We start from the raw sequence: 19,410 nt of genomic DNA, 5'->3' as shown, positions 1-19,410 counted from the left end.
ATGGGCCATCATAGAATCTACCATGGGCCATCATAGAATCTACCATGGGCCATCAATGAATCTACCATGGGCCATCAATGAATCTACCATGGGCCATCATAGAATCTACCATGGGCCATCATAGAATCTACCATGGGCCATCATAGAATCTACAATTGGCCATCATAGAATCTACCATTGGCCATCATAGAATCTACCATGGGCCATCATAGAATCTACCATGGGCCATCAAAGAATCTACCATGGGCCATCATAGAATCTACCATGGGCCATCAAAGAATCTACCATGGGCCATCATAGAATCTACCATGGGCCATCATAGAATCTACCATGGGCCATCATATAATCTACCATGGGCCATCATAGAATCTACCATGGGCCATCATAGAATCTACCATTGGCCATCATAGAATCTACCATGGGCCATGAAAGAATCTACCATGGGCCATCATAGAATCTACCATTGGCCATCATAGAATCTACCATTGGCCATCAATGAATCTACCATGGGCCATCAAAGAATCTACCATGGACCATCATAGAATCTACCATGGGCCATCATATAATCTACCATGGGCCATCATAGAATCTACCATGGGCCATCATAGAATCTACCATTGGCCATCATAGAATCTACCATGGGCCATGAAAGAATCTACCATGGGCCATCATAGAATCTACCATTGGCCATCATAGAATCTACCATTGGCCATCAATGAATCTACCATGGGCCATCAAAGAATCTACCATGGGCCATCATAGAATCTACCATGGGCCATCATAGAATCTACCATGGGCCATCATAGAATCTACCATGGGCCATCATAGAATCTACCATGGGCCATCATAGAATCTACCATGGGCCATCATAGAATCTACCATGGGCCATCATAGAATCTACCACGGGCCATCATAGAATATGTGATGGGATCCGAGTGAAAACCATGGTTGGTGATGATCATCATACATGTCATAGATGCATCAGTAGGCCCATCAAAGTTTCTATGATGGAACCTTCTGTCTGTGGACAGGTTCGCCTAGTCTTAATCAAATAATACGTCAACAGAAGCAAACATGCTATGATAAACGCACAATTTATGCAAATAACGAAATAAATATACTTGAAGTATGGATAAGCCTTACTGATGTCACATTGGTGTCAATATAACCATCAGGTTCCTGCGTTTACTTCCCATAAAACCGTCAACCGTGTCGCACCACAGAAACAAGATGTTCTCTCTCTACTTCTGCCTCTTTACCTTGGTGGCTGTGCATGCACGGCCTGAAACACGCCAGGTGATTCATGATGTACCGTCGTGCACACCCGGAGAAGACTGGTAATTATAAACACCCTAACTGAAGCTTTTTTAGGCCTACTCCTCTCAGAAAGTTGAAAATTGAACTTACATAAGAGAAAATTTTAAACTTTTTTTCGATGGAGTAGTTACAAAACTATATCGGCACGCGTTGTTATTCCTGGTTTATTTTTGCTCTCCAGGTCATGTTTTTTTTATTTTCCTGGTTGTTCTCAAGAACTGTGATGCTTTTAAACCTAAGTAGTTTGGTTTTTGATCCGCTGGTACTCCAAATTAACTGTAGAAGTCTGGTTTATCTTACGAAGGAGAGGGGTGAGGGGGGGGGGGGGTTCAGGGGAAATGTTCGCTTTTAAGCTAAGCTTTAAGATAATCTTGACTTTTTCCTTTGAAAACTGCTGTATTACCAGGCTACACTTGATCGTATGATACGTTACATTATAACAAGTGGGGATCCATTCCTTGAGCACTCGATCTCAATCCCGCCTTGCGTTTCAAAGAAGTGGATGGGGTTAGATTTCTCTGAGCACTGGCTTGGACAAGTTGAATCTGTTTGAGGAGCCCACAGTTAACATTAGTGGTGGCAATGGAAGGCGAATAACCTCCACATTAACAACAAGGAATCCACATATTGCTTACTTGTGTCAGGTCCCATTCTACATACCAGTCATTAAAACCAATTCAGCTAAATCTATTTTGTTTTGATTATCATTTTTTTAGGAAGGAAGACTGCAATAGTTGCTCCTGCACTGGCAATGGTGTGCCAATATGTACCCTTATGGCATGTTCCGTTCCCAAGGTCGAAAAGAGACAGGTATGTATACGTTAACTATGAAAGGGGGACTACAATAGATGCTTGCCGACCATTCTCTTCTCGGTCGACAAGTCGATTACAGGTATGTATACTGTTAACTATGAAAGGGGGACTACAATAGATGCTTGCCGACCATTCTCTTCTCGGTCCACAAGTCGATTACAGGTATGTATACTGTTAACTATGAAAGGGGGACTACAATAGATGCTTGCCGACCATTCTCTTCTCGGTCCACAAGTCGATTACAGGTATGTATACTGTTAACTATAAAAGGGGGACTACAATAGATGCTTGCCGACCATTCTCTTCTCGGTCCACAAGTCGATTACAGGTATGTATACTGTTAACTATGAAAGGGGGACTACAATAGATGCTTGCCGACCATTCTCTTCTCGGTCCACAAGTCGATTACAGGTATGTATACTGTTAACTATAAAAGGGGGACTACAATAGATGCTTGCCGACCATTCTCTTCTCGGTCCACAAGTCGATTACAGGTATGTATACTGTTAACTATGAAAGGGGGACTACAATAGATGCTTGCCGACCATTCTCTTCTCGGTCCACAAGTCGATTACAGGTATGTATACTGTTAACTATGAAAGGGGGACTACAATAGATGCTTGCTGACCATTCTCTTCTCGGTCCACAAGTCGATTACAGGTATGTATACTGTTAACTATAAAAGGGGGACTACAATAGATGCTTGCCGACCATTCTCTTCTCGGTCCACAAGTCGATTACAGGGATCGAGGAGGTCCAGTGCAACCGAGTACCATGCGACATTCCAAAAGACACATCTTTTTGGTTTAGTTTGACTTGTTAATTTTCTCTAATCTATTCTAGATTTGATAACAACATGAACTATTAAACACATATCATGTTATGTTTGAGATGATCGAAGAGTTATCAGAACAAATGATGACAACCCATGATGTCGGTTGACATATCATCATCTTTGAATGATTCCATTGCCAGTTATCAACCTGCAATGATAACTGATTTGTCTCAATAACAGATCTGCTTACTCACACATTTCGTGTGTACTTCATGATTGTTTTTCTAGGTTTATAATATTACAACAATCTCTTGTACAGGTGATCAGAAACGACCGAACAGCCTGCACCCCCGGTGACGACTGGAATGATGGTTGTAATGACTGTTTTTGTACTGAAACGGGGCTCCCAGCGTGCACCAAGAAGTCATGCAATGAAGTTTGAGATAGCTGCAAGTGCCATCTCTCGATGATAAGTGGAATGTTCCAGAGGAAATTTTAGAGAATGTTTTACATGTTATGTTCATCTCTACTTGAATAAACGAGTGTCTACAATATTGTGGTGTTTGCTTGTTGCTAATTCGCCTTTGTTTGAGCGTCACCTCGTGCCCAGAATGGTGTTCCACATTTGAGACTAGGTATTGGAGATTGATCAACGGATCACTATGGAATCCGGGCCATAGTTATGACCGGGATTATCATCATCATCATCATCATCATCATCATTTAGGCGTTATGGCCTAGAAATTGGGCCTTTGCCTACGGGCGACTTAAAACACCTCTTACAAAATTAACATGGTACGAATACATTGTTGTCTACTGAAGTGCTGCAAACTGAACATATCTTAAACTGCTAAGACACTGGTCTTTCCGGTACCTCAATGGTAAACTCTGTGCTGATTTTACCACCAACATGAGAGACAAGCTACGGCTATAATTCGACGAAATGCTCTAAATGTGATGCTGGGTAATCAGTGGATCACTAACCAGCCACGGTGCAAACTCTTCACGTGTTCTTGGATAAACTCAGTCGCGGCTAACACTGAATTTTCAACTCATTTTCAATTGGTGATCAACTGAGGAACACCTTCACAGTTAGCTTGCAGGAGCCCGAGAAGTGTTCACTTCATTCGAGGTTGTAGTACATTCTCTCAGCGCTGCATTTGCATTGGTTGGTGAGGCCACAACAGAACAGCTTCTAAGTTAGCATGCAATGACATTACCATTCTCTGAAGGTGTTCCTGGCTAATCACACAGTTACTACTGACCCTGCAGTGGCTGATCATGAGGACCAAAGAAGAACAGTTTGCAGTTGTCGTGTACAGACTCGATAGGTGTTACTGGTCAGTGACATTACATCTCTAAAAGTGTTCCTGGTTGAACTCGTAGTTAGTATTGACTTAGTTTTTTCAGTTCCCACAGAAGAAACCTATTTTACAGCGAGCATGAATGAACTCCTCGGGTGTTCCTGGGGAGTGACATGACATCGCTAAAAATGTTCCTGGCTAAACTCAAAGTTGTAGTATTGACACTGTTTCTTCAGTTCCTTTGCAATGGCTGGTGAACCACAGAAAAACACTTTCACTCGACCCCTGTTCGCCTTCGACAGTTCTTTAAATACCTGAAATCAAGAAAAGGGATTTGCTGGGGACGCCACTCTCATAAAAGTCCCCCTAGTGGTTGGTGTTTTAGGTAGTTGGTGCGCAGAGGATCTCGGTAAATGGAAAAATGCTGAGAAGGCATTTTAGAATTGTTATTAAACCCTCAGCATCGGGTCTATGTTGAAATAGAAAAACCCTTCATGAAATCGACTACATTTTAGCTCCACTCTCAGGGGTATCTCAACACAACCCCTCCGCCTTGAGTTCTAATGAAAAGCTATTCCCAGTACTTTTCATGCTATGCCGACTTTTTAGTCTTGTCACTTCCATGCGTGCTTTCCTATTGTTTCTCATAAAAATGCAATAATACAAATGGCATTGATCGAAAATACCTCGGAAAGAGATTGGAGAAGAACCTACCTTGTTCCACTTTGGTCTCCCAGGCTGCGTCCTCGTTTTCAAACCAGTCAGTACGTCACGTGACTCCTTCTCGTGCAGGAGCTCGAGGGCCATGTGAAGACCAACACCCGTCATATCATTGCGCTTCACTGCCCTTGTCATGTACATCTGCATCTCCAGGAATCTGAAACAGGATATTTGATTGGTTGGTTAGGATCACATGACAGGCCTAATTTGAATATTAGCCAACACCCCCATGTCATGCCGCTTCAAACTGCCTCTCCAGGATCTGACATTAGGTGTGCTGATTGGTTGAGAGAAATTGGTTGGTAAGTAAAGGTTTATTTCCGGGAGAGAGCAGCGTCTCTGCGATGCTTTTGGTCCTAAAAAGTTTTGCAAAGCACCCCGACCCGAAACGCCAACGCCAGCGCCGATCTAATTGTTCGACCTCCTGATCGCAATGCTAAACAACGAGAAAGGCACTAGTTTTGGCATTTAAACAGCTTTTCGAGTACCCCTATCTCTTCTTGTTTGTTCGCAATACACCCCCAGCCATCATAGAATGATGGCACGTACAGTAGGCATACCTGTTGCTTTCGTCATCTTCCAGCACCATAAGTTCCTTCTCCAGTTGTGTGAGCAGGCTGGTGAACCACTCAAACGCCTGTTGGTCACGGTTGATCCAGATAAAGTCCACCTGGTGGTAAGAAAGAAAACAACTTAGCTAATCTGTGAGATCCTTCTCCAGTTGTGTGAGGCTGATCAGTTGAAGTCAACCTCGTGTATAGAAATTATCAATCTATGATACTATACATTGGAGTGTAAGATCGGGGCCGGTGCAAGGCTAGGTGGACGAGATAAGGAAGAGGGAACTCTTAGACAAGGAAGAGGAAAATGAGAATGGTGGGAGGAGATTTAAAAGGAAGAGGAAAGAGGTGAATTGAAGTCCATGCGAAAGAAAAAACAGGGGACGTGGAAGGAAGAAGGGGACGTGGAAGGAAGAGGAGGTGGAAGCAGTAGCAGGAAGAAGGGGACGTGGAAGGAAGAGGACGTGAAAGCAGTAGCGGGAAGAAGGGGACGTGGAAGGAAGAGGAGGTGGAAGCAGTAGCGGGAAGAAGGGGACGTGGAAGGAAGAGGAGGTGGAAGCAGTAGCGGGAAGAAGGGGACGTGGAAGGAAGAGGAGGTGGAAGCAGTAGCGGGAAGAAGGGGACGTGGAAGGAAGAGGAGGTGGAAGCAGTAGCGGGAAGAAGGGGACGAGGAAGGAAGAGGAGGTGGAAGCAGTAGCGGGAAGAAGGGGACGTGGAAGGAAGACGAGGTGGAAGCAGTAGCGGGAAGAAGGGGACGTGGAAGGAAGAGGAGGTGGAAGCAGTAGCGGGAAGAAGGGGACGTGGAAGGAAGAGGAGGTGGAAGCAGTAGCGGGAAGAAGGGGACGTGGAAGGAAGAGGAGGTGGAAGCAGTAGCGGGAAGAAGGGGACGTGGAAGGAAGAGGAGGTGGAAGCAGTAGCGGGAATAAGAAAAACGGGATGGATCGTAGAAGGAAATGTGAAGAGAGTGAGTCAGGTAGAAATGAAGAAATATCAGTAGGAGGCTTACACGGAAAGAGGAGAATAGGAGGAATAACATTGTGGTAGGGACTAGGATTACCGAGAAGGGAGGCGGTGAGATTGAGTGACAGCGGGTAGAGGGAAGAGAAAAACACACAAAAGGAAAAGAGAGACGGGGTCGCAAGGAAATATGGAACAGGATACTAGAGCAGGAAATTAAACGGAAAATATAGGAAGCAAACCAACCAATCCAAATCGAAACAAAATAGAGTCGTTTACTAATGCCCGCTGCGAACTCTTACATTCAGTAAAGATCGGCCAACAAGTTTGACAAGGGGAAATAAGATGACACATCACATGAGGCGGGAATAGCGTAGGCCGGCATCAGCAGCAACATTCATACGCTTCCCTGCTATATACCTTTTTCAGTGTGTTGATGCCAAGGCCATCTTCATGCCACGTGTGGCCACAGCTCGGGCATTCTGACTTGGACTGTATGTAGCGAAACATGACACTCTGTAGGATAGAAGCAAAGGGGGTGACCCCGATTCCTGCAGCTATCAACACTGCATGCTCTGTGTCGAATATCTCACGAGTGGAGGTGCCGTATGGGCCGTCAACGTAGACTCCGAGTATGACGTCCATGACCGGTGAACGCAAGGAGGTTACCTGGGCCTTGTGTCGTGTCTCCTGGAAATAAAGTATCCAATGAGAGAGCCTGCTTCATTCGCTGCAGCGCAATTGTTCTGTGCCATGCGGTAAAGTGAGTGAATGAAGGTAGAAACAACAACAGTTTTCAAGACACTCAACCCTTCAGAGACTTCTCTTACCCCGGAATATAAAATGTGTACCAGCAGAAGGCTCAAGTCACTCCTGCATGATCGGGCACCTCATACATTTCGAGTTCAGGAGAGACTGGCAGTAAATGAGAAGTTGGAGGATGACATTTGGACCGGTATTAGCCGGAAGGATTGACGAGAACTGTTCCTCACCAAGACCGTCTTCTTGATGGCAGAGATCTTCCTCCGACTTTTAAAGGAAACTGTCGAACTCGGCATCTCCAGCTTCAATGGATCTTTGTACCGTGTACCATCAGGTTCAAGTTCGTCATCTAAATCACAGAAAAAATGTCAACGATCAAAGGTTGCGCGAACTTTGCCAAGTAAATACCAAATTCGTTGCACTTTAATTTAACAAATCCCAGCGGCGACACATGATTCCATTCCCTTTAACCTGTGATCAGGGATGTGTGGATCAGAGATGCTCTACTTTATGAATCAACATTTCAGAATAAAAGTGTTAAAAGGTTGACGGTTTGCTTACAACATTCGGCCGCCTTCGATATCGGTACATGTAGCCTTCTTGTGAAAACAACAAGATGGATTGTGCTGTGCTTGGTATGAACCGATTTCAAATCATACGAAAACTAAAGAACAGCCAAATCTTGCTTTGCCGTGTCTTAATTAGCGTCCAAACTGATATAGTCCCAATGTTATATTTCCTATCTCACCTTGTGCCCCATTCAACTTCGGAGACTCAGAGAACGAGCCATACTGGACTGGTCCTCCATTTGGTTCCAGGTTCGGCCCCTTCCTATCATCAGAAGCTGGCCGCGCTCCAGTCTCTGAACGCTGCCTCCTAGCCAGAGATCGGGCCCGCAGCACTGAGAAGGAGGTCTGTCGCTTGGCGGTCAGGCCTGGTTCTTGAAGGGTCGCGAAGTGTTTGTACAGCTTGCTCGTCCAGTTTCCTGCAGATCGGATGTGAACCCAGACATAATCTGAAAGGTAGAAGGTAATGACATTGAAGTCAGGCATGAATGCAACCCACCCAACAGACCCGAGATGGATTCATGTCTCTCGTCCGTGCAGATGGGCACAGTATTCATGGAGCCTACAAGTCCAGTTGCCCTCATACATGACTTCAACCAACACAGAATCTAAAAGTCAAAACAATGAACCACTCCTCAGTTAGGGATGTAAATCTGGCATCAATGATGATATAGGTGGACTGCCACCAAAACGATGTCAATGATGTCATCAGCGGGTATGAGATTATCGAAGCGAACATACCAGATCGAGGTACGGTGACCGCAGCTTTTCAAGGTGCGGCCCGTACCTCTGGAATAAACTTTCACTTGAACTGAGGTCCCAGCCAGAGACAATGTTCAAAAAACAATTAAAAACTCTGCTTTTTAATCGATTCTTCGGGGAGGTGGCGCTTTGAGCGTGGTGCTACCACGGAAAGGCGCCCTATAAGTGTAACATTCATTCATTCATACCTTTATTCTCTGGGGCACTACTGATAGTGAAAGGGTGCCACTCATGCTCGGCAAGCTCAGGTAACAGGATGTAGATGTAGTCACCGGGCTGGTAGTTGAAGCCTCGGGGACGTTTTATCATCAGCTGGGTAACCTGGAAAATAACAAGGAATTGCGCTTAAAGAGAAGCTGTCATTATTTGTTCTATTACATTTGCTTCAAGGTCATGCCATTCCTTTTACACAAATATCTTTGTGTTTATAACTTCATACTCACATTTGAAGGATACAGCGCCACCTTGCGGATGTACATGTAATTGTTTAGAGTTCTCTGGAACATCTTGAGGGAGGACAGCTTCTCGCAGAGTAAGAGGAAACCTGGTACGCAGAACCATTTCCAGAAGTCTGGTGCATGGAGGATGCACATCACCCAGAAGGGGACGTACAACATGTGTGTCCAATAGAAAACCTGTCAGGTTAAAAACGTCGAAAAACCATTGAAAAAGTCGGAAATTATTCGAATGATGCGGAAGTAATTCGATAAATACATGTAAAGTAAAAATTGGTTGTAGGAATATGATAAAGATAATGAATACATTTAGAAAACTAACGTAATCATATGAAAAGTTAGGAAGGCATTGAAAAGAATAGGAACATTTAAGACACTGACTCTTCTTGTGTCGGAGTTTGTTAATAATATAAATATGTCAACTGAGATAACCGAGTCAACAGATTTCATTGTAATAAGTATCTTTTCATTTCACTTTCCATTGTTTGTACATAATGTATAGTACTATATCTTTGTTCTATGTTCTATGTGTTAGGCCTACTCTGCAAAACGAATGGTCTTTTATAAAATTTGAACTTGAATTTAACACTTTACCTCAAAGTGGCCGCTCCGTCTTATAACGGGAAGTGAGCAGATAACAAGAATGATAAAGATGACCAATAGCACCCATCCTGAGATTGAGGCCATGCCAGCGACCCAGCCAATCCCTGGCCTCGTCGTGAACAGGCACTCCACCAGCGTGAAGTTCACAGCCTTGGTCCTCACTGCATTTGCTGAAGAAGAAATTTAAAAAAGATAGAGAAACCATAGATTTGACGAAGAAAGAGACTAGATCCTGAGTAAAGTAGGTTTGTTTGCAAAGATATGTAACAGCGCCTGTGATAGCCTCGTGCCCAGTGAGTGAAGATGATGTAAGAGAAGACGATTACCGCGGACGGAACAAACGCCACTACGTTATTGTGCAGGACGACGGCATCACCATGCACACAGTCACTGTCATAATTCTAATGACTGATAAACTCTGTGCTACAGCTACGGTAGTCAAATGACATCTTGCAGCCGCAATCAGTCCTCCGCTTTTGTCCTAGGCCATTTGACCTGATCAAGATTGCGTTGCCGCACTCAGGCAATGTAGTTGTTTCTCCGTAAGGAGGTGTCCGAGTCCGGCCTGTCACTGGCACACACAGGTTGAGAGCATTCTTCATTTCTTTACGCCTTTCATGGTTTTCTTTGCCACCCAACGTACTCACCAAAGTTCCCTATATGCGCCACAGTGTGCACTACTGATAGAATGAAAGCCATTATGGCGGCCATCTTGTGAAACATGATGTGTTGGTCCAAAGGTAGATATGGCGCGATCCGCGTGTTCCGGACGAGGGTGAGACAGCGCCGGAGCATGAGGACAGCCAATGCCGTGCAGAGGAAGTTAATCGGCTTCCCACAGATTCGTGCGATTGTTACGCACCTGAAAAATACGGAGGAAACGTCGATAATATTTTCATAGTCCGTTTACGAAAATCATAGTAAGCTTCTAACAACGTGTTATATTAGGCATAGAGGGTGAGCCTCCTGAAACTTCGGAACTTTTCTGCGAGATTCGCGTCCGTTTCTAATGTCAATTACAAAACATTTGTTGGTCTTGTGTTCGGAGAGATTCTCCATACTGACCAGTAGTCATTCCTGTGAAGGTAGCCGCCATATATGCCAAGCCCAGCAACCACTAACGTAAACAACGTCACGAACACCACCTTCCTAATGTTGTTCCGCAAATAGTTCGCTGAAAGGTGGCGTGGGCAGCTGCATTCAAATTTGCGCTTTGGTTTGTCTTGTTTTGGGATCAGCCAGTTAACCGCACTGGAAAGGAGGGGCATATTAAGATGAAGAAGAATTACTAAATAGACATGAGGCCCAGTCTGTGTGGCAATTATGTGGGTAACCGGCGTTTTAGAGGGTGTCTCAAGACATCTTGGTCCTTGGTTCAAAGACATCTTACCACAAGCAGCCAGCAACTGTATAAATTCTCCATTCATTGGTAGACTACGCTATACTTCGGTAGTCAGGAAGAATATGCTGTTCTTATTGAACATAAAACTGTCATTTCTGGAAAATTCTTGTGATAAGATGACGAGCAAACAAAAGTAATGTTATCTCAAGACAAATAAAACATGGGTTCAGAAAGACGCTTGCAACAGAAAGGAACAACGCGAGAAAACCTACTTGGGACGAGTTAACAGTTACATACCTTATTGTCAAATTCTCCTTCACGTCTTTGTGGGTATCGAGGGCTTTCTCAAGCTCCTCAAACGTGATGAGTCCTGATTGGTCAGTGTCTGCATATTCAAATAAGGCCAAGGTCAGCGCGTCAAGGTCATCCTCGGTGAGCCGTAGTTGGCTTTCTTCAATACAGGCTTTCAAGACCGCTCTTAGCTCGTCGACGTCAATACTTCCGCTGTCTGCAAAATGGAATCGCCAGAAAGTAAGGGGATGAGTTACGAGAATTCGAATCGGGGACAAAACAGGCCTCTGCAACCTTTACAAAGAGTTCTTAAATAGGATCGATTAGTTATTTTCTTCTCATCGGTGTCAACTTCATTACAATGACCACAAACTAACCGGACACAATAAAACTCACGACAACTACATCATGACGTAACCAATCAACCAATCTTACCGTCTGCATCGTAAATCTTGAAGAGGAAGCTGAGTCTGTCTGTGGCAGTGCCTCTGATCAGAGTCTTCAGGTTATCAATGAGTTCATCCAAATCTACTTCCCCAGAGTTGTCCTTGTCGAAGATCACGAAGTAGCGACGAGAATACGGAGTCTGAAAGAATGCATTGCAATATTGTAGTCTGTGGACGAGGTTTGTTACCGATCAGCGCGAGAATGTCCTTGTTGCTACACAACACACGTGGAGCAACCTTCACCGATTCAACAGATACACCAATGAAGTCAGGGCTGCATGGACAACGTAACTGTTAAAACCTTTCCACATACCCTCTCCAGTCCCAATGCTGTCACAAACTGATCGTAGGTTATGGTATCTCTGTCGCCGGCCACTTCCTTAAACTTCCGCTCGATCCGACCAATCCATTTATAATCATCATCGCTGGAACTGAAACAAACAACACAGTTACAAATGATAGCAAAGCAGAGCAATACAAGGTCAGTTAGCAGTACAGTTCTTCACGATGTCAACAACGGAGGTAAGAAAGTCTGTAAGCCTTACCTTACAACGAGCGAGTGATGATCTCACTACCAGCGGTTATGTTTCAAGGACAGTTAGATGTGAGCTGTGTCTGGGAAAGGTGGTCCCAAGTCACTGGCATCTTCGAAAGGATCTTTGGGCGAACACTGTGACTGCTCAGCTTTAAGACTTTCTGATCATTCCTTAGTCTTTCTTTGGACAAACAGGTATCCTTTCATTTCACTGTCGCCGTTCGATCGACCAGCGAATCATATATACATGTAGTTTATTTGATGTTAGAAGTGAAATAAAAGCTACTGATTATACATGTTATAGACATCTCTGCTGTACAAACCTTTCAGGACTTTCAGCAAGTTCTCTCACAGTATAAAGATAACCTCTCCATCATGATTATGCTGAGACATGATACATAAACGACAATATGAGGAGTGGACTTGAGTATCGGTGTTGACAAGACCATTTCGAAACATGTCAAGGACACTACACTTGATATTGCAGACAGAATCGGGCGACACACATTGTCAAGTGAGGGTGCACATGCGGGCACCTCCTATTGCTTAAACATTTACAAAGCAAAGCACACTCGCACTATAGGATGAGGTCTTACTCGGTACATTGACACTATCTATGTTGGTTCGATAATGATTTAGCTCGGTTGATTTCACATTTATGAAATAAGGCAATGTGATACAATTACTTCTTGGCTGATACCAATCCCGCCCGAAATACAGAAGCCGGAAACCAGTGACAAGACAACTTATCATGTTTATACAATGACTTTGGTAACACCAAGCGCGTGGACATCCAACGCATTCCTACGACTGGTTGATCTTCTCGGCTGATACCATCCCCGATTAAGACGCACAACACCTCATTTCGCCCCTGACCTCACAGTTAAAAGAATCCACGCCCACCCCGGCCTATTGTCTGTAAACAAAGCCCGCTCGCACCTTGGCCTAAATTCCCATTGTTCTACAGTCTTGTCAAGGGGTTACCGGGGCAAATGTAAGGTAAAAGAGCCGTCACTGGTTGTTTTCGTTGATTAGACAACTTTTAGAACCTATCAAACAATATTTTCTTTAAGATTTTTGACACAAAGATGAAGCCTGTTATGACGTATGGTTCAGAGATCTCGGGAAATGAAGAATACCATGTATTGAACGAGGCTTTCTCATCCTGTGCCCCTTTGCCGTAGAGCGGTCTCCCCCAGTATGTGAAACCTCTCCAAACATTGACACTTTCAAAAGCCGTCTAAAGATTTGGATGTTTCAGGACCACTTTGGCAGAGTAGCGCCTTAATCAGGCTTTGGAAAGGCGCTTTATAAATATGTTTTATCATTTAAGCTAAGTGCGAGGACCACATACCTTCTCCGTCGGTCGTCCTTGTCGCCAGTCGAGCCTCTGGGTCCGTAGCCACCCCGGGCCTCCACATCAGATGGATCAAACGCCGCATTACTCGCACCTGGAAAAAAAACGCTAGACTTCTATCAAGGTATCACAACAACAGCCTAAAGTGTGCCAGAAACCACATTTTGAAGACATCTACCAAATTGTAGACCTTGACTGTGAACAATAATTGCCTGCCGGTCCAGAAAACCAGTCACAATTCGTGTACAACATTGGTCCACACTGGTGCTTTTGTCATCTCCTCAATATGACTTTCGCCGCTTTTTCTGGCTCCACGTATCGTTGACACACCCTGTATATAGGGTACGAAATAGGGGCTCCAGCAGAAATCGACAATATATTTCAATTATCAGGTTTTTCTTGATTGAATAATCTGGTTTTCAGTTTGTTGCTTCCTGTAAGAGACTACACACTGCAAGTTCTTCCGCTTGGGCATGCTTCAGTGGGACGCATGTAAGTAGGCTGTCCATAGTGCTTCCGCCTGGGCATGCTTCAGTGGGACGCATGTAAGTAGGCTGTCCATGGTGAAGTGACTGCCTGATGCGGCCTTATTAACATCATCCTTTTCGCTTATGGAGAAGATAAGGTAGGTTTTTCTCATTTGGAGTATGAAGGATGATCGCAACGGTCTCCAATCGGAGACAAACTCATCTAGTACTCGTACAAGTTTGCGCTCATGCACAACTGATCGTGGTGATTGCCTTTGCACAGGGAGACAAAGGGATGGGATGATATGTAATTGAGTTAAACCACCCGTCATCCCTTCCATTCGCCAGATTAACTGCGAGTACGACAACTGATATCAGTAACTAATGAGAGATACCGCGTACGAGTACGACAAGTGATATCAGTAATGAATGAGAGATACCGCGTACGAGTACGACAAGTGATATCAGTAATGAATGCGAGATACCGCGAACGAGTACGACAATTGATATCAGTAATGAATGAGAGATACCGCGTACGAGTACGACAAGTGATATCAGTAATGAATGAGAGATACCGTATACGAGTACGACAAGTGATATCAGTAATGAATGAGAGATACCGCGTACGAGTACGACAAGTGATATCAGTAATGAATGAGAGATACCGCGTACGAGTACGACAAGTGATATCCGTTATGAATGAGAGATACCGCGTACGAGTACGACAAGTGATATCAGTAATGAATGAGAGATACCGCGTACAAGTACGACAAGTGATATCAGTAATGAATGAGAGATACCGCGTACGAGTACGACAAGTGATATCAGTAATGAATGAGAGATACCGCGTACGAGTACGACAAGTGATATCAGTAATGAATGAGAGATACCGCGTACGAGTACGACAAGTGATATCAGTAATGAATGAGAGATACCGCGTACGAGTACGACAAGTGATATCAGTAATGAATGAGATATACCGCGTACGAGTACGACAAGTGATATCTGTTATGAATGAGAGATACCGCGTACGAGTACGACAAGTGATATCAGTAATGAATGAGATATACCGTGTACGAGTACGACAAGTGATATCAGTAATGAATGAGATATACCGTGTACGAGTACGACAAGTGATATCTGTTATGAATGAGAGATACCACGTACGAGTACGACAAGTGATATCAGTAATGAATGAGAGATACCACGTACGAGTACGACAAGTGATATCAGTAACGGATGAGAGATACCGCGTACGAATTACGACAAGTGATATCAGTAATGAATGAGAGATACCGCGTACGAGTACGACAAGTGATATCAGTAATGAATGAGAGATACCACGCGCGAGTACGACAAGTGATATCAATAATGAATGAGAGATACCGCGTACGAGTACGACAAGTGATATCAATAATGAATGAGAGATACCGCGTACGAGTACGACAAGTGATATCAGTAATGAATGAGAGATACCACGTACGAGTACGACAAGTGATATCAGTAATGAATGAGAGATACCACGTACGAGTACGACAAGTGATATCAGTAATGAATGAGAGATACCGCGTACGAGTACGACAAGTGATATCAGTAATGAATGAGAGATACCGCGTACGAGTACGACAAGTGATATCAGTAATGAATGTGAGATACCACGTACGAGTACGACAAGTGATATCAGTAATGAATGAGAGATACCACGTACGAGTACGACAAGTGATATCAGTAATGGATGAGAGATACATCGTACGAGTACGACAAGTGATATCAGTAATGAATGAGAGATACCACGTACGAGTACGACAAGTGATATCAGTAATGGATGAGAGATACATCGTACGAGTACGACAAGTGATATCAGTAATGGATGAGAGATACCGCGTACGAGTACGACAAGTGATATCAGTAATGACTGAGAGATACCGCGTACGAGTACGACAAGTGATATCAGTAATGAATGAGAGATACCACGTACGAGTACGACAAGTGATATCAGTAATGGATGAGAGATACCGCGTACGAGTACGACAAGTGATATCAGTAATGAATGAGAGATACCGCGTACGAATTACGAAAATTGTCTTCGATTTGACATAGTCATTCCGTTGAAAATTCCGGACGGGATCTCAGTGATTTTTAGACAGAGCTTGATGTAATTGAAGATTGCCTACCCTCTGGACGTAGATTATACTCGCGCCTCGCCCTCGGCATGTCGGAATACAATTTGAACACAAGCCAAAAAACCTAAAAGTCTGTTGAACACCCGACAAATCCGTTAACACACCCAAGCAATCCGCTAAAACCCCCGAGGAGTCCGTTAACACATCCAAGCAGTCTGTTAACACACCCGAGAACTCCGTTAAAACACCCAAGCAGTCTGTTAACACACCCGAGAACTCCGTTAACACACCCAAGCAGTCTGTTAACACAGCCGAGAAATCCGTTAACACACCCAAGCAGTCAGTTAACACAACAGAGAACTCCGTTAACACACCCAAGCAGTCTGTTAACACAACCGAGAACTCCGTTAACACACCCAAGCAGTCTGTTAACACAACCGAGAACTCCGTTGAAACATCCGAGAAGTCCGTTAACACATCGTAACAGTCCGCTAAAACACGAGAAGTCCGTTAAAACATGTGGGCAGACCGTTAAAATATCCGATCAGTCTGTTAGTAAACCCGGCCTGTCCGTTATTCAACACATCCGAGAAATATGTATGACACCCGAGCAGTCCGTTAAATCACCCGAGAAGAGAACGCTATCACAATCGTGTCTAACTGCATGAATGACCGAATACTTCCTTCGCCCAGACCGAACACGAACGCTGCAGGCCTTTAAAGGGAGTTTCTAAATATTATGAAGACAAAAGGAAAACAGAGTTTCACCCTAATCATGGTTTTTCTCCTTTATTTCCTTCAAACTTTAAGCTTAAAGATGATTGAAACGCTCCCTTAGTCAAAGTGACATTAATATTTCCAACCGTTCAATCCATAATTGCACAGCCTCCCCAAGAGATAATCTGTTGATTTTCAAGTCACTTTCAAAGCTGGTTTTCGTACACCATGGAGAGAATAAAATATATTTTATTTCAACAGCAGGTATAAGGACCCAAGCTAAACAGAAACTACTGGAGGGCTATCGACTGCTGAGCACTCTCCACAGTGGGAACCATTATATTTACTCAGCGCTCTCATCTCGTCGATGTTATTGTGAGTTGTAAACAAACAGTTATTTCACAAGAGAAGTGGAATCTGGGGACAATATGAACCCAACTGCCCTGAAGATATATCAAATCAAGTTTACGAGATCAATTGCTTGTTGTGAGTTGGTGAAGAAGAAAAAAGGGATTGTTAAAGTGCTCACTGCTGACCGTCTTGACCTCATTGGAGATCATTCAATGACACTGAAAGCGATTGACGCCCAGTATGGTGGTTTTGTCAAGCTAGGCATATTCCAGGTCGAAATCGTATGCGTCACACAATCTATCAATGAGAGTCTGTACCCTATTCGCCGATAATTCGCACCGGCAAGGTTAGCAAAACATCAGAATATGCGCTCTAGTGACGCGTAAGGGATATTTGGCAAAGCCCTCGAAACGCCAATGTGAACGCTTATCCCATTGTTCGATATCTAACTGTTTATAACTCCAATCTCAAAAGTACACATACCTTGTTTCCTTTTCCGTTTACCTTTCCCTGGTTTGGTTACTTCTGATTTTGAACGAAATAAACGTTATTATTCAATTTGTGTTTGAACAAAACCACTGTGTGACTGGAGACCTATGTGTCACTAGTAACCTTCAAAAGAAGGAGATACCACTGTGAGACTGGACACTACGTGTCACTACTTAACCCTCTGTGTGACTTGTCACCTTTGTGTCACTAGTAACCTTCAAAAGAAGGAGATACCACTGTGAGACTGGACACTACGTGTCACTACTTAACCCTCTGTGTGACTGGAGACCTATGTGTCACTAGTAACCTTCAAAAGAAGGAGATACCACTGTGAGACTGGACACTACGTGTCACTACTTAACCCTCTGTGTGACTTGTCACCTTTGTGTCACTAGTAACCTTCAAAAGAAGGAGATACCACTGTGAGACTGGACACTACGTGTCACTACTTAACCCTCTGTGTGACTGGAGACCTATGTGTCACTAGTTAACCCTCAAAAGGAGGAGATACCACTGTGAGACTGGACACTACGTGTCACTACTTAACCCTCTGTGTGACTTGTCACCTTTGTGTCACTAGTAACCTTCAAAAGAAGGAGATACCACTGTGAGACTGGACACTACGTGTCACTACTTAACCCTCTGTGTGACTTGTCACCTTTGTGTCACTAGTAACCTTCAAAAGGAGGAGATACCACTGTGAGACTGGACACTACGTGTCACTACTTAACCCTCTGTGTGACTGGAGACCTATGTGTCACTAGTTAACCCTCAAAAGGAGGAGATACCACTGTGAGACTGGACACTACGTGTCACTACTTAACCTTCTGTGTGACTGGAGACCTATGTGTCACTAGTTAACCCTCAAAAGGAGGAGATACCACTGTGAGACTGGACACTACGTGTCACTACTTAACCCTCTGTGTGACTGGAGACCTATTTGTCACTAGTTAACCCTCAAAAGGAGGAGATACCACTGTGAGACTGGACACTACGTGTCACTACTTAACCCTCTGTGTGACTGGAGACCTATGTGTCACTAGTTAACCCTCAAAAGGAGGAGATACCACTGTGAGACTGGACACTACGTGTCACTACTTAACCCTCTGTGTGACTTGTCACCTTTGTGTCACTAGTAACCTTCAAAAGAAGGAGATACCACTGTGAGACTGGACACTACGTGTCACTACTTAACCCTCTGTGTGACTGGAGACCTATGTGTCACTAGTAACCTTCAAAAGAAGGAGATACCACTGTGAGACTGGACACTACGTGTCACTACTTAACCCTCTGTGTGACTGGAGACCTATGTGTCACTAGTAACCTTCAAAAGAAGGAGATACCACTGTGAGACTGGACACTACGTGTCACTACTTAACCCTCTGTGTGACTTGTCACCTTTGTGTCACAAGTAACCTTCAAAAGAAGGAGATACCACTGTGAGACTGGACACTACGTGTCACTACTTAACCCTCTGTGTGACTGGAGACCTATGTGTCACTAGTTAACCCTCAAAAGGAGGAGATAAGATGTAGTTTATAGCCAACCTTCTCCCACCACAATGCTATCATTCGATACATGTCCAGGCGGTATCGATATCAATATTTTCCTTTAAGGACGAGGCCTATTTAGCAGCCGGCATGGATTTAGCATATATGGCGCTCAGTACACATTTTGTATGCTAAAGAGAAGCTTTTA

The 19,410-nt window shown here is 44.0% G+C and overlaps 1 protein-coding gene and 1 long non-coding RNA gene across 2 annotated transcripts; one reads left to right on the top strand and one right to left on the bottom strand.

Moving 5' to 3' along the window:
• The first annotated feature begins 1,174 nt into the window (after window positions 1-1,174).
• On the top strand, window positions 1,175-3,459 carry LOC135498984 (uncharacterized). Its single transcript, XR_010449199.1, has 3 exons — window positions 1,175-1,337; window positions 2,034-2,127; window positions 3,225-3,459. It is a non-coding gene; the product is annotated as an uncharacterized LOC135498984 (long non-coding RNA).
• Window positions 3,460-14,040, bottom strand: LOC135498724 (NADPH oxidase 5-like). The gene is made up of 17 exons (XM_064789106.1): window positions 14,018-14,040; window positions 13,756-13,826; window positions 13,563-13,659; window positions 11,987-12,104; window positions 11,663-11,813; window positions 11,234-11,444; window positions 10,660-10,845; window positions 10,242-10,456; window positions 9,586-9,764; window positions 8,980-9,171; window positions 8,725-8,857; window positions 7,957-8,223; window positions 7,439-7,557; window positions 6,867-7,136; window positions 5,490-5,599; window positions 4,924-5,086; window positions 3,460-4,523 (listed from the first exon to the last, which is right to left on the bottom strand). The coding sequence occupies exons 1-17, from the start codon at window positions 14,038-14,040 to the stop codon at window positions 4,392-4,394; spliced, it is 2,637 nt and encodes an 878-aa protein (XP_064645176.1). The 3' UTR covers window positions 3,460-4,391.
• Window positions 14,041-19,410: the final 5,370 nt, after the last annotated feature.

Source organism: Lineus longissimus, chromosome 14 (genome assembly GCF_910592395.1).
Source record: "Lineus longissimus chromosome 14, tnLinLong1.2, whole genome shotgun sequence".
Taxonomy (NCBI): domain Eukaryota; kingdom Metazoa; phylum Nemertea; class Pilidiophora; order Heteronemertea; family Lineidae; genus Lineus; species Lineus longissimus.
Note: the sequence above shows the minus strand (reverse complement) of the source record. Positions and strands in the feature narration are given on the sequence as shown.